This window comes from Periophthalmus magnuspinnatus, chromosome 15, assembly GCF_009829125.3.
Source record: "Periophthalmus magnuspinnatus isolate fPerMag1 chromosome 15, fPerMag1.2.pri, whole genome shotgun sequence".
Classification (NCBI taxonomy): domain Eukaryota; kingdom Metazoa; phylum Chordata; class Actinopteri; order Gobiiformes; family Gobiidae; genus Periophthalmus; species Periophthalmus magnuspinnatus.
Genome location: NC_047140.1, coordinates 14976965 through 14993682, shown reverse-complemented (window position 1 = coordinate 14993682; position 16718 = coordinate 14976965). Strand labels below are relative to the sequence as shown.

At 38.2% G+C, this 16718-nt stretch overlaps 1 protein-coding gene across 1 annotated transcript; it reads left to right on the top strand.

The window, feature by feature from the left end:
- Nucleotides 1–14029: 14029 nt before the first annotated feature.
- On the top strand, nt 14030–16643 carry nanp (N-acetylneuraminic acid phosphatase). The gene is made up of 3 exons (XM_033979835.2): nt 14030–14182; nt 14694–16235; nt 16312–16643. Exons 1-2 carry the CDS (start codon nt 14093–14095, stop codon nt 15330–15332), a joined length of 729 nt encoding a protein of 242 aa, XP_033835726.1. The 5' UTR covers nt 14030–14092; the 3' UTR covers nt 15333–16235; nt 16312–16643.
- The last annotated feature ends 75 nt before the right edge of the window (nt 16644–16718 follow it).

Below are 16718 nucleotides of genomic sequence, written 5' to 3'. Positions count from 1 at the left end.
CTCATCAGCAATGCTATTCACATGTTGTCCCCTGTCCCACTCCCCCTGTGGAGTGTATCTCTTTCAGATGCCCCGATGACAGTTGGACCTCCTCCTTGCCTGGCTCTCCTCCTCCTCGCCCGGCTCTCCTCCTCCTCGTCTGGTCTCCTGGCCGATTTCTTATGTTGTCTGATTTTTCCTGTTGTGTCTGATTTTTCCTGTTGTGTCTGATTTTTCTTGTTGTGTCTGATTCTTCCTGTTGTTTTGTTTTTTGTGTCTTGGCGGCACGGTGACTGAGTGCCATCACTCATGTCTCACAGCAAGAAGGTTGGTTCGATCCCCGGGTCACCAGGCCTTTCTGTGTGGAGTTTTTCATGTTTCTCCCCGTGTCTGGATGGGTTTCCTCCGGGTACTCCGGTTTCCCCCATCAACCAAAACATGAACGCCCTTCGAGACAACTGTTGTTGTGATTTTGGGCGTTACAAAAATAAATGAATTGAATTGAATTGAGTTTATTATTGTTGTTGACAGGCCACAACCAACATCAGAGCAATGAGGAAAACCTGCATTTCACAAAAACTCAAGTCTTCTGTTTGGGACCAGGGTGATTTCCTGATGAGTGGGTGTTGATTTGCATGTAAACATTTTTAAAAATTAAACCGTCGTTTGAAAGTACCTTGGAAACATTTTATTAGTGTTCCTTAATGCCAGATTTCATGTGTAATTTGAATATTGATGGGGCGTTGTTGTGCCACATGTTAAAGTGCTTATGACAGATGAGACTGCACTTTCGCTAAAGCATAGTTATCAGAAATCTTGCCTATTTTTTTTTCGTTTTTTCTTGTTGTTAATGTTAATAGTTATGATTCAACCATAGACCAAGTGAGTGTTACGGCATGCATAGCGTTCAGCTGCAGTCAAATGAAGCTCATCGAGATTAGCAGTTTTTGGGCAAATTTGGAGCCGAGTTCCATATTTGGAATTCCGGCCACAAGTATCATAGCAACCAAAGAGAAAATCCGTGAATTAGACCCAAAGCACGCCCATGATAACTTCCTTTTTGGAACGCAGCAGGTGGCAGGTTAGTTATGTCCATTTATATATAGTCTGTGTATTCCACTAATAAAAACAGATGACAACACATTATGTTACATCAATGTCTAAACTGACAAAAAAAGGCCTTCCTTACAAGTCTGTATTTTGGATAGAATTTTCAGTGTTGATGACAGAGGTTTTCTATTTCACAAATCATTTCCATTATTTCTTTTCAAATTTTCCATAAACCGCCACTTGACTGATGATGAATGATATGATAAATATTTACCACAGGTACTAGGGACTATATGTCGGTCGATTATAAACTGCACAAGCGAAAAAATATATAATAATGAAGAAAAAAACATATATAAGTCACATTGGACTATAAGTTGCATTTTTTGGGGAAATTTATTTTACAAAATCCGGGATCAAGAACAGACATTTTATCTTCAGGAAGGTTATAATAATAACAACAAAATAGAGAATAACAAGCAGTACAGCACGTAACACAGATAGCAAACTGAATACGTGGTATGTTTACCTAAGATATTAATAGTTAATCAGATACTCTACGCTAACGTAACACATTTTTATTCAACTACATGAAGCATAGACAGCGAATTGAACACGTGCCTGGTGTGTTAATGTAAGATATTAACAGTTAATTAGATAGCTAAAGCATAAAAAAACAAGCTAACAAGTTTACTCTCGATCTCACTCCAAATCACTAAATCCACTGTGTCTATAAACCAAGATATAAACATTAATAATGCATAAATCCGCTCCCATCTTTCTCCAAGGTCACTCCCGCTAGCGTTAGCAACAGGTTTGACTGACAGCGTTGCAAAGTGCCAGCCCCCTGGTACCAGCGGTGTGGGCAGAAAGGGGTGTTATCTTCCACAGCTTCGCTCCAGATTGGCTGTGTGGTTGCTATTATACTTGCAGTTGGAATTCCAAATATGGAGCACATCCCACCACATCTCCACTCCCTCGCACAAATAGAAGTTTCACAGAGTGCTGATGGCTTTGGATATGAAGATTTGTCTCAAAAATTACAGATTGTTAATATTATTTTAAAATCAGTACATTTAACATGGGAAATAGTTCTGGCCAAACCCACAGATAATAATTTCCACCCGTGGCAGTTGTCAAAAAGCCACCCAATTCCACAGGGAAACCATGAACCTGGCAACGCTGAGGTGAGGTTATCTAGCATCATATAATAGGACTGTCGTGTGATGTCACTTCTGGGTCTGAGGTCCATCAGCTAATTTATGAAAATATTGGACATGTTACAATTTCCTCCTTTTTTAGAGACAACACATATCATGTTAAAAGAGATTGGAGTTTAACTAATAAGGTTGTAAGTGTGACAGACAGTGTACGAGTGAGATTGAGGTACGGAGCTAGGCTAGGCTAGGCTAAGCTAGCATTAGCAGTGAGCAGAAATTGATGAGATACACACTGCTACGTTATGATAAATTATTACTACATTCTACAATTTGTGGTTGAATGTACGTTTTTGAAAAGAAAAACAAAACTAGAAATCAGCTATGAAGTTGACGGTTGGACATGGAAGTGACATCAACATTTAACAATCACGACCTTTACCCAATCTTGAGACATGAGTGATGTGTCAGAATGTTAGCTCCGCCCTCTACTTCCTCTTCTCACACTGATGTTGAACCATGACATAGAACTGCCTAGTCACGGCCGTATGACTTAGTTTAGATCAGTGTTGGGTCATTCTCTGTCACTATGTTAACCTTATGACCTTATGTATTTTCCATTTTCATCTTCGTCGCCTAAAAGCTCTCTGGACAATGACACTGCAATGTAATTATTGATTTAGAAAGATGCTCATCTGTGACTCACCTGCACTGTGTATGTCGTGTCTGAAAATGGATCATCAAGAGTTAATAAATAAATGTTTTTACAATTGCTTTTATTAACACCATGGATGTTTGTGGTAAATTATAACATTTTTATATAGAACTTTTCCACCGTCGAGGCTCTCAAATCGCACTATAAACTTGTGGATCGGTGGATCTGTCTGACTGCTTGGCCAGCGATGTTTATGTCGAGAGCAGGATTCAAACCGCCAACCTTCTGATCAGTGGACGAACGCTCAACACTCACACAAACACTGTGCTCTGTGCTTTTCATTCAAAGGCTAGAACAGTGCCTTAACTTTTCTCTCTCTGTTTTTAGATTGCCTGCAAACTCATGAATACAAAATGGATTTAAACAATATTTGGGGAGCCTGTGATCAATACTAATATTCATATTTCCATTTGATTTTCAACTAACTGAAAAACTGTTGGCTAATGCCTCGTGTGTAACTGTAATGTTATTTGAGATGGACCTGTTTAACACCACGAATCGACTTGCCTGTCCCATCTAATCACTTCATTTTGGTCAGATTGTGCTGAAACAAAGCTCAGATTAAAGTCTAACTCAAGTAACAGAGCTTTGGGCAGAGCTTCACCCCCTCAGAGAATGCGTTAATTGTTTTATGGTTGATGATCTTATTAAACCATTTAGGAACCTTGCGAGATTAATTCAGGCAACATTTATGTGTTAAAAAAACTCATATACAGTACTGTGTGACGTCTGTTATTTCTTTGCACGGATTTCACTGTAACATGGGACTTCTAATGTGCTCTATAAATACATTTCTTGTGACTTGCAGTAATAGTTCAAGTGGTGATGTCACGTCTGTGTCGTGCCAGAGATGGAGGATGTTTCCTTGCAGTAAAACGTGACACAGTTCTTGTAAAACACATTGACACATGAGAGTGACAGTTTTATAACTCTCATGTGAGTCACAAATTAAATTAAACACAAGCTGCTTTTAAATAATGCCAATATTCAATCAGGAAGAAGGCCGATAAGAATTCATTCAAACGGAAAACCGTTTACCTCCTGTTACCTCTCAAAAAATGAACTTAAATGCACTCTCTCTCCTCTCCTCTTCTTCTGTTTCAGCTACAACCCTCCTTTGGCCTTTTCAAAGCCGTAGCAGAAACATCAGCCTCCTCAGCTTCTCCATCTCCTCTTCACCATCACCAATGTCTAGGCCCCTATGCTGATGTTTTCCATAATAAATTCATCATACTTATCCATTTCATCATTACTTATCAATAAAGATGAATAAAATCCTGGCTCAGATCTGGGGTTCACTGAACACTGCACTGTGGTCTAGTGTTGTTGCAGTAATAACATTTTAAACTCTACTTTGATACTAAAGAATAAACTCAGTACTCAATGCCGATTCAGATACCACAATGATAATAATAAACAGTACAATGCAGTACAAACAGTGCAGTACAACACAATGTAATTTTCAACATTAAATTGTAGTACTTTCTTTTATAGTATCATTTGGTGTTATATCTGTGTAATCCCTCAGTCGTCCAGGTAGGTTCCATAGTGGTCCATGGGTGTATACTAGTCTGTGTGGTCTCATCCTATACAGCTCAAGATCATTCTAAAGATATTCAGGAAAGGTTCATTTCTGTCCTGTGAATGGGACTTTGTTTGCATCAATACTCACTTAAATGAGTATCTAGTTTTAGTATCAACCTGACAGTGGTGTCACGCTTCTATTGTACTGTAATAATTTAATTATTTTTTTATGTTGAAAAAAATTAAGTTATTTTGCGCTTTTTTGGACACTCAAAGATGCTTTACAAACAACAACAAAACAGTAGGAGACAACAGTAGAAATCATGGGGGGAATGCCACACTGAACAGGTGAGTTTTTAGTAATGATTTGAAGAGCCACAATGAGTTGCTGATGGATTGTGGGTGTGAGTTCCAGAGAGTGGACGGGGCAGAAGCAAAATTTGGTACTTTGTTCTTAAAAGTGGAGTGAGGAGGTTGTTATTAGTATCACAAACTGCACTACACTATGTAACTTTTGTCGACTCCAGAAGAATACAAGAATACATGTTTTTCAATATATTTTTGAGCAATATAAACACCTACAATTAAATAAAAGCGAAATAAATATGTTTAATGTCAGATTGTGGAACATTTCCAGGCAAATCAAAAATAGCCCCATTGAGACAAGAAGGTGACAGACTCTTAACCATAAAAGTTGCATAGTGCATCTTTAAAGTAGGAACACCTCAACTCCGCCCCTGCAGCCAGGTGTTTGCAATCTTAAACACCTGGCTGTACTCAGACCAGTCCTGTGTGATGTCATGTAGTACTTGAAATTACAAAGGCCACTAAAGGCAGAACACACTTTGATTTATATGTTTTTGACCAGAAAGCTGGAAATTTGCCTGGTTTGCACTAACGGACTACTAAGAACAGTAGGTGATGCTTTTACAACACCATATACAGAGTCTTGTTGATTAATTTTAAGGCAGAAACAATGAACATTAAATGAAATGAATTTTATTTTTTTTTCTACATTCTATCTAGGTAATAGTAGATGTAGTTGTAGGAAAAATTGGCGCAATCTGAGACCAACACAGGCCAACCATCCAAACCTGCCTCAAAAAGGCCCCACATGTTCTGGGAAACAAACCACGGACCTTCTCACAGTGTGGCATGAGTTCTAACCACTCTGCCACTTTGACCAGCCTTGTTCAGATTCAATCCCTCTCTCCCCTCTGTGCTTCTCTCTGGTTCAGCTAGGGTTCAAGACTACTCATGTGAATCCGGACTTGGACTTCAGCCCGACCAGCGCTGGGAGGTCCCACTTTTCACTGACCCCTCGAACACACCACCAGTCACAGAAAAACGATGCATTCGGTGTCAGGGCGGAAATATAGGGTTTGTTTTCGAGCCTGCATGAAGAGTTGACAGAATCAGATGTTGAATATGTGGGTTGATGGTTTACAGAAGGTTTGGAGGAGAGTATCGAGTCGGATCAGGCGGTTGCGTAAGAAGTGTACGTGCAGAGGGACAGACGCTTTGAAATCAGGTTAAATCAGGTTAAAAGATTTGACTTGGGTTTCAATACTGACCCATAGACCACTGAATATAGTGCTTTTCCACCTTCAAGACACTCAAAGCTCTCTACATCAAGGAACCACTGACAAATTCACACGCACATTCATCATATGTACTCAGACACTGGGGCTGGGGTGAGTTAAGTGTCTTGAATTCATCTGTGGGACCTGGAAGTGCATCGCTAACCTGTGGCTCAGTTGATCTCACCGCTCTACCATGATGTTTATGTCAAGGGATTTGAACTGCCAATCTTCAGATCAGTGGACTAACACGTTACCAAGTGAGCTACTGTCACTCCCAATCCAGAAAGGCCACACATTTATATCAAAAGAACTGTATGTAAGATTTTGATTAAAAATTGCATAAACTTGACCTTCCCTGATTCGATGTAAACATGTCCAAATCAAATATAGCTTTTTCAGATAACAGTTGTAATGCTGTTTAATTCTTAATTACAAAAACATGGAAAATTATGTCCCATGTATTTATGATATAGTTTGGTGCGTCTGATCAGACAGTTGTCTATGAATTGTATACGTGCAGATGGACAGACGGTCAGAAATCAGGTTAGAAATTAGGTTAAAATATTTGACCTGGGATTAAATACTGATCCCTAGACCACTGACTGTGATTAAACATCATATTTCAACAAAAACACTGGAAATTATGTCCCATGTATTTATGATATCATTTGGTGCTTTGGTTCTCAAGATGATTATTGAGTTGGTTTAAATCTAAAAGAACTCTCTCTGATGTGAATGGTCACTATTTAAATCCTAGTATCTACAGTGCTAGTACAGCCTTTGCAGCTCAGTGAGTGAAATCTAGAGGTTCTGAGCTTTCACATGAGGCCTGTTCATATACTGAGAATGAGGAAAAACCCGTAAGTGTTCTCAATCTTCAGGTTAATGCACTGGCAACTCAGACTATAAAATAATATCAAATGTATTTACCTTAGCTATAAAATCATTTGTTGCATGATTATGTAAACATACACTCATACTGAGCCACATATCACCTCATCTCTCATACACTTGTTCTGGTGCTGGTGTGTGTTGTCTCCCTCATCCTCATTGTGAGCACTAACATCTTGACAACTTATTGAGGGGCATTCCACATTTCAAGTTTGATAACAACCAGGTCCTGGCTTAGTTCTGGTCTAGTCCTGGTTTAATCCTGGTTTATCACTGGTTTAATCCTGGGTCAGTCTTGGTTCAGTCCTGGTTTAGCCTTGGTTTAGTCCTGGTTTATTTCTGGTTCAGCCATGGTTCAGTCTTGTTTTAATCCTGGTTTACCCCTGGTTTAGTCCTTGTTCAGCCTTGGTTCAGTCCTGGTTCAGCCCTGATTTAGTCCTGGTTTAGTCCATCTTTAATCCTGGTCTAATCCTCGTTTGGTCCTGGTCCAGTCCACTCGTTTCTTTTGCTGTGTTTATGTTTGTTTATCCTTGGTACATGCAGGTTGCCAGTCTCTCTCTCAGTTACCAGGACTATGCCATTTAAAACACTGTACTTTCTCTCTTTAGACTATAGCCCCCACATTCCCCTGGACACGATAAAATCTCACATCTACGTGTGTGTGGCCCTCACTCATCCGCATCTCCAACACTGAAAAAAATATAAGCAATTTAGTCTCCAAAAATATGTAATCTTAATCTGTGAAGTATGCAGAATATTCATAAGTAGAGGTTTCATAGAACGAAAGCAGCTTTTTCATATCTGATGGAGGAAATCCACATTTCTAGATTTAGAGATTATACCTGGACTGATCTAAAATCGTGTCTGGTGTCACGTAAGGCTTTCAATAACCAGAGCAGAACAGAGATACAGGAGGGTGTGGAGGAGCAGGTGAAATACAGGACAATATAAGGTATTTCATATTATCAAAGGTGAAAAGGGCATAGTGGCAACAGCAAGTAGAAATATTTACTATGTAGAAGTGGGTAGTACTCATTTAATTGTACTTGTCGAGCAGCATACTTTTATTCCTACTTGAGTAATATTACGTTTACAAGTGACAAAAGCTTTATGTCGACAATATGAAAAGATTTGAACATTTGTGTTTGTTGCACCACTCCTTCAGATATGAATTAGTTTGTGCATATTTAATGTTTTGTCCTTCAAATTTCAAATTATAAATCAGAAATTACATCCTGACAGTTACTCTTATAGTCTTACTAGTTTTCCTAAATTATTTTTTACTCTACCCACCTCTGTCACGTTGTACCTGTAGCATATGTGTGGCTTTATAGCAATGTAACTTTTCTGGAGCGTGGTCTGGTGGACGGTGTCCATGGAGATGTTATTGCTTTGTCTGGAATGTTCCACACCATGGCATTAAACGTTTTGTTGTTGTTGTTGTTTTTGTTGTTTTTTATCTCCATTTTTATCTCTAGGTGATGTCGCCAGGCCAAGTTGCAAGTTAGATCTGTAGAGAGGCGAGCCCTTCATATCATAGGATTGTATGTTTTTCAGGCATTTTTCACACAATGAAAACATCTGTAATTGAATAAAATGAAAACAAAAAACTGTAAAACCCTGAGAGGATATTGATACTGGACACACAACATTTATTTTCACTGAGGAGAGCCGAGGGGGTGATTGGACAAGTGCACAAGTCCCTCTGTAGTCAATACTCTTCCGACAATTCATTCATCTTTTGATTTACATAGACAGTGCTAAATTTGTATATTGGTTTAGTTACTGGAACACTTCTGGAGCCGTGTCAAGATTTGGGGGAACAGGAAAACAAAACAGTTTCCCGGATCACTCCCATTACACACCATTATAAAATCTCGGATAGGATCCTTCACCTAAAAAAAAAAAATAGGTGAAGTTTGAGAGGTGGATCATTTACAATATGTTTGTTATTCTATGCGTATTTTTAGATTAAAGACTAAAGGTCCTGTATTACGCAAAATGTGAGATTTTAGTCACGCTATAATGTTGTTACCTCATCAAAAACATACCTGGAGCTGTGTTTTGTTTCATTCACACGTGCTTGAGTAATCCTGGATTATTAGTCTGTCTACATCTCCAAAGCTCAAAACGCTCTGTTCCATCTGATGTCATCAAGTGGTAGTTCAAGTTAACAGCTATTTTTAGTCTCAGCTGATACAAAAGAATAAACTTGTTATGTTTTAAATTGACCTATTGTTCTCTTGAGATTGCCACAAAAAATCTACAATATTTTCTTGTGTACAGAGGCTAAAATGATAAAGGGAGCTTCACCTGTATCACAAATAGTTTTCAGTTTGAGAGAAAGCATCCTAAATATGTCAGATTCATGTGTTAAATATGTGTGAATGGAACAAAACACAACTGCATGTATGTTTTTGATGAGGAAACATTATAACAATTCAGAAAATGTTTGTAGTATGGGCCCCTTTAATATAATCTAACATCATGAGGGCCTTTTCTTAGTTCTACCTTTCCATTGTTTAAATATTTTTGCCCATCTGACACACAGCGTGGCGTGTGAGTCCTGCACCTCCCACTCAGATAAAAGCCAAAGAAGCACGCAGCTTTGGGCCAAAATGCCGTGAGAATATTAGGGAAGTCATTAGTCTGTTCCTTCCACTGCAGTAAGGGGGATTTCCAGTGGTACACTTCCAAATGTCTTCTGATAGGTCTCCTTTAAAGTGCATATGACAGGTTTTCACGTTTTTCTAATTATTACCTAGTTTGGTGGGAGTACAAAAAGTACAAAAATACAGGACGTAGTGTTGAATGTTAAAACAGAATCTGTCTGTCATCAACACAGAAATGTACGCACAAGGAAGCCATTTTTATGACAGTTCAAACCTTCATTTAACAAAATAAAAGTGTTGTAGTTTAATCCTAACTATTGTGTACATTAGACAAGCTTTGGCCCTTTGTAACATTATGGTTGCTAGGTAACAGTTATGATATTACCTCCGCATATATCAATATCTTCTGCCCGTGTCCACCCAGGAAGTAAAATGATAAACCTTACCAAATTTTTCATAGTAGGCAAAATCAGGTAAGATTTTTAGTTACATCTTAAATATAATGATGACGTGTATAGTCCAGGAGTACCCAAACTGTGGCTCGGGGGCCAAATGCGGCCCTCAGACAAGTTGTTGTTGGCCCTTCCTGGTGATCAAAGTAGTTCTAAAGGTTTTTATTCTGCGCTCTTCTCTTTTAATATTAATTTCATGATGATTATTTATGTTTTCATTTGTTTGTATTGTGATTTTAATGTGTTTCTTATTCTGTAAAGCACTTTGAAATAGACACAACGACAGGATTCATCTGTAGGAGCTGGAATTGCACCGTCGACCTGTGAGCCAGTGGATATGAGCACTCAGCCAATGATGTTTATGTCGAGAGCCTACTTTTGCTACAAATTTTGAAACATTTTACCATCATAACCTAAGTGACAAACATTATCGATGGAGTGGTGGCTCAGTCAAACTTAAATCAAATGCAGTTGTTCACTTTATTGTGTTCGAGTCTGTGGCCTCTCGGTTTCATGAGTATTTAAATGAAAAAGTTTGAACCCCCTGTTTAAACTGTAATCTGTGCTTTCATTTCCAGGCCGTACAGAGCAGGGGAGCTCGATGTTCGGAATTGCACTGGGTTTTGGTTGGTTGCATGCGAGCGGCAGTGTTTTTTTGTTCTTGAAGTTAATGACATGTTACAGCTCCTCTCTGTTCTGATTTATTGATGTGTCTTTTGGAAGTGATTGAAATAATATGATAATGAGGCTACAGTGACAAGAACAAGCCAGTACTGTCGCTCAATGTGGGAAGTGATTTGTGAAAAGGGATCATGTTACTAAGTCGTGTTGGTACTTTTCCAAATAAGTGAATATGAATGAATGTATGTTTTGATTAAATATTTTTACTGGCTTCAATTATGCTGAAAGAAAATTATAGGATTATGGGATTCAGTGGAGGGAGAACTACTCAAATTTGTGACTTAAGTCGTACTCAAAGAGCAAAAAAAAAACTCAAGTAAAACTAAAAGTATCACATAAAAAATCTATGACGCTTCAGTTGTATTTTGATAAAGATTAGTGTTGCATTTTGTTCAACAGAAACAACTGAATCAATTGTTTTTTTCCTAGGTGTTTTTATTTGTTTATTTGTTCGCTCATATTACGAACATGCAAAAATGAAACCCTGAGGCTTCTCTGCAGGCCTCAAACAATAATAAAAAATACTTTTACTTTCAAGTCCTGTTCTAATTGTACTGAAGTAGAAAGTACAGATAGCTGCTCTCAAATGTAGCAAAGTAAAAGTAAAGCGTATTCACAGTAAAATGTATTCAAGTAAAGTAGAAACCTTAATTTGTTTACTTAAGTACAGCACTTTTCTACTTTTACTTCATTATGCTCCTCCACTGAAAGGGTTTAAATATGAATGTGCATGTTTTTTCCTTAGAAGAATTATTCCTTAAATAGACATTATTAATAATATACAAACATTGCAAGGAAAAAAAAAAAAAAAAAACAATCAAAGTACAATAATATTTCACATTCACAAGGATGAAATGTCCCAGGGTAAGTTACTGCTGATGTCAATGTTTGTGTCAATGCTCTGTGATGATCTGTTTGCAAAGGTTTAAACTATTAATAAAGCTTTGGATAATTACTGTTTTTGCCCGTGTCCTCTATATATCAAGTGTTCAAACTAATGACGAGCTGAAGTAATTGCAAAACCAGCTCTAGTCTTGTCATTTGTGCCAAAGCTACCACTTTTTGACCAGTGTGTAACAAAGGTGATCTAACAATAATATAATCCACACTGCAACACAACTACACACTCTGCAATTTGACACTGAAATACAAAGAAGTGACTTGTGCACTTGTTAAAGAGCCATATTATTTCCAAACCTCAGCACAATATCATCAACAAATACAAATGTCAATCGTATTATCGTGTTCATTGATAATACGATTGTTGCATAAAAATGTGCATTGTAAATTCATAATAAACTGGTTCGTGTAGTCTATTTTTGTTTGACTTTTTCTCATTTATTGGCAATTGGCAAATGTAATATGTGCACAGATAAACTTGGTGATTGGTCAAGTCATGTCTGAAAAATATATTTAAATTTAAACACTATAGTCTGTTTTATCTTGCACAGTCCTCAAGATTTAAGCAAGATATATTTCTATTTTAGTTCATTTGAGAATTTGTGAATGGGCTGTGAACCTGTTGAAATACCTATAAATGTACCCGTATTATCCCAAAGGTTATTTATAGCTATTTTTAATCTATGGAATATCAACCCACATGTTGACATTTCTTATAGCGTGTAAAATCTAAGGAAAGATGTGGTTGATGCGTGGGAATTGTGGCGTTGCTATGGCGCGGTTTGGTCGCTGGCTGTGTCGGGCGTGTTCCCTCAGAGCCACAGACACAGAGAGGCCTTACATAAGAGCCCAGGTATGTGAGGATTTTACTCCTGTCACGAAATTATGTTTAACCTGGCATCACACTGTCACGAACAGCAGGCGACACCATTTCAACAGCCTCCTGCAGATCGGCCGCTCCAGGAACTGTTTTTTTAACAACAGGGATTATCTGAGACAGGGCCGAGGACAGGAGCATAAGTGGGTCACAAATACAGCAAGGATTTAAAGTGGACCTATTATACAAAATTTACTTTTTAAAGCTTTTGTTATAGTTGTTTCCCCGTCTCATTTACCCTCTCAAAGTTGTATTTAGAGTGATTTGTGCATGTTTGAGTCATTTTTATACTCAGTGCCACCAGTACACGCCCACTTCTCTGAACTTACTTCTGAAGCGGAAGTCAACAGACTTGTTTCTTTTACTAAGCTGTTTCAGATCAATATTGTGATTTACAATGTCCAAATTATAATGTAATGATCCACAGGTGTCATAAATTATAACAGACAGAAGCACAACAAACACACATATTTTACTTTCTAAAAATGATAATTGTTGCATATGAATATTACCAGTAATTCATTTGGCTCAATTCATTAGTTTGACACAGCATCATTATAATGACGTGCAATCTGACTGACTTGTATTTTGTGCTGTAGTCCTTTAGTTGTTTAGTCCAATTGGTTGATGGTGTCTTCGTCGACCAAATTTTGTTTGTTGTTTTGGGGGATTGCAAAATATTTAAATCCACAACAGCAGAAATGAGAATGCATGGAGGGGCTTAGATAAAAATTTGAGAATTAATGCTATCTTTTTACACCCAAATAAACAATGTACCAGTACTTTGTCTGATCTGGTGTGTGCACTTTGGGTAAAGATTTGAGTATTGAGCTTTTTCTAATGCCTTTCCCCCTTTTAGAATTTCTTTGGTCAATTACAGTCCTATATTGTCCATCAGTCTACTCTCGCCTCACAGCAAGAAGGTTGCAGGTTCAACACCACTTTTTCCTTTCTGTGCTGAATTTTTAAAAATAAATAAATAAATAAATAAAAACAAACAAATATATATATATATATATATATATATATATATATATATATATATATATATATATATATATATATATATATATATATATATATATAAAATAAAATAATAATAATAATAACAACAACAACAAATTAGGGAGCTGGACGGTGAAAATGGAAGTTTTCAGAGCACTCAAGGCTCAACTATAGGACAATACAGGATTACTCAAACATGCATGTATCGATCAAAATACCTCTTAACGTAGTCAGGGTAGTCCATTTTGCAGAGTATCTCCTCTTTAACCTTTTTAACAAATATCCCAAACACATTTATATCAACTGCTCTGTATCCTTAATTATGAAAAAAAAAAATAAATAAATAAATAAACAAACATTATTTTAAAAATGATAAATAGACTAATAATCAGCAGCAAATACATAGTTTCTTAGAGTTTGAAAAATGGCCTCTCTCAAAACACAAATAGCATTGGCCTAAAGCTCATTAAGTACAATTCAAGACTAGTTAAATATTTAAAGTCTGTGAGGCCATGTGTGAGGTAAGCGCGCCCTCTAGCGCCATTATCAGGTATCGCTTATTGTGTATACGACTACATATCCCACAATGCACCTCTTTGGTCTGTACTTCCGCATTTGTAGGCTTTCTGGTTTGGAAAGTGTGGATGTAAAGTGTGGTTTTAAAAAATGGAAACTAAAGGAGTAAAAGCGATTATTTTTGACCTGGACAACACCCTGATCGACACGAGCGGCGCAGGAGTGGTGGCTCTTCAAAAGGTAAAGGAAAATAAACGAATTCAACACAAAATTTGAAAAAAGCTAAAGTGTTCCCAGGTTTTCTGTTCTATTAAAAACTTAAATTGTAAATCTATTAGTAATGCCAATGAATTAGAATAGTTTTAAAAGTAGATTACATTTAGGTGTGATTATTGTTGTCCTACTGTAAGATCAGTTCTGAATCATGGGCTGGTGTAACTATGGAAACAATAAAATCCATCTATCTGCTATGACAGATGCCTCTCCACAAACCTGACTTATTTCGTCTGAAATAGGGCCTCCTCCTGCTTGTTTCCTTGGAAATGTTCCTTTGTTGAGAATCTTCCTCAGAATGGTTTTAATTTTCTATTTCCATGGAATCACATTTGCAATTATCCCCACTCTTTATGAAGTATTGAAGTGTCTATTCTGGATCCGACAACCAGAGATATCATTCTGTATTTGCCAACAAGTCACTGTGGACAAATATATATACATTTTTTTATCTTGTTAACTTCTTGTTTTATTCCAGGTGGGCGAACTTCTAAAATCCAGCTTGAGCCTTGATGATGCTTCCATTGAAACCATTTGCAACCGATTCAAACAAAAACTTTACAATGAAGTTTTCAACCCAGCGATGGGAAAAAACATTGACCAAGTTCGCTCTTTGCACTGGGAAGAAAGCATCCAAGAGACTGTGGGCTCCTGTCCTAATGAATCTTTAGGTTCGGACTGCTACAAATTATGGAAATTAACCCGTCTACAACTGCTCACCATGTCTCCGGAAGTCCAAGCGCTACTTAAAGATCTGAGAACGAAATATAAACTGCTTCTTTTGACCAATGGCGAAACGCAAACTCAGCGGGAGAAGGTTGAAGTTTCAAACTGTGAGGAGTTTTTTGATGAGGTTGTTGTGGGAGGAGAACAGGTGGAGCAGAAACCGTCCGTGTCCATTTTTCGGTTGTGTCTTGAGATGCTGGGAGTGGAAGCTCATGATTGTATTATAGTGGGGGATTCACTGGATACAGATATACAGGGCGGGCTGAAGGCACATCTCAAAGCTACAGTTTGGATTAAAAGGGCAGAGGCCAATGAGAGTAATGTTATCAAACCACACTACACTGTAGCAAATGTACTGGAGCTGCCACAAGTACTGGCTCACCTCAATTAGACTAGTGTTTTCCAGCTGGAGGTATGGGGGCTCTAGCACTGACCAGGGGATATGTGGAATGATTTATGATTTAAACTATGCAAAATCAACTTTAATGAGCGTTTTACCATGTTATAACACTATTCCCTAATTATTGGCTTACTCAAAGTTGCATTTTGATTGGTTCATATCTGTTGTAATCCTTTATTGTCCTCCGTACCTCCGTGCACATTCCTGTTCCTGTAAGTTGTAACTATTTGGCAAATTAAGTTCTAAAAGGTCACATACCCATTTTTCAAAATCTGCTTGATACCAATGATCTGTAACGTTCATGCTTGGTACAGTCAAATGCTACTGTGAAGAGACAAGGCTTCTCACTTCTGCGGTTTTGAACATCCAAGTCACTCTATGCATTCACTTATATCTGGAGTTTATCTCATGTCAGATGCCCTTCCTGGCCTGATCATTGCTGTTCATTCTGGCTTGGGACTCTTTGTAGCTGGGTTGTTTTCTTTATGAAAATTACTTGATGTATTTTTTACTTTATCCATTTTTCTCGTTCCACATTTATCTGAAAATTGTATTACATATTTTTATCTGTTTTTGGATACATTTTAATTAAGCATTTTAATGAAATGTTTTACTTAGGTTTGTTAGTTGTCATTGGAGTAGATATTAAAAATCTCTCTCTAAGAGCCTTCATTCCTTAGATTAATTTCTTTAAATTGCATCTTGTCATGAGGCAAAAAATATCTCTTTTCCTGTGTGCTCTTCCCCCTCCCTCACCTGTCTGAACCTGGAGCTGGGCGGAGCCCTCAGCTCCTCCCGCGCGCACCTGTGTCCCATCAGGGTAATCACCACCACCTGCTGTGCTTAAGAGGAGCTGGGAGAAGACACTCGGTGCCAGATTGTCCGCGTGTCAACGTGATTATACCTGCTCTATTTTTGTGTTTTTGTCTCTTGCTCTTTTTGATGCTAATTGGAGTTTGCTGCCTCCCAGGTTCCGGTTCACCTGACCTCCCTGGCTTCTGGCTCTGTTCCTGACTCCGCGCTCCAGCTCTGGTATTGTCAACTCCTTACCTCCACCTCCCTGTCTCGTCCTGGACCCCGGCAGTACCATGCCCCGGCTCCGGTTCCTGCACTCCTGTCTGCTCAGGCTCTGCTTCCTCCGGTTCTGTTCCCAGTCTGGTCTGCGCCCCGCTCCCGGCGGATCCCTGTTCCCGTCTCAGCGTCTCCCCTGGCTCTTGCTCACGCCCTGCCCGCGTCTCTTGTTGGATTATTGGACTATTGTTTGTATTTATCACTAACTGTAAATAAAACACTGTAAACCTGTCCCGAGTCCTGCACGTCTTTGGTCCACCCCCGACCCCGCCGTTATGACACATCTATAAAATTCTATACAGTAGT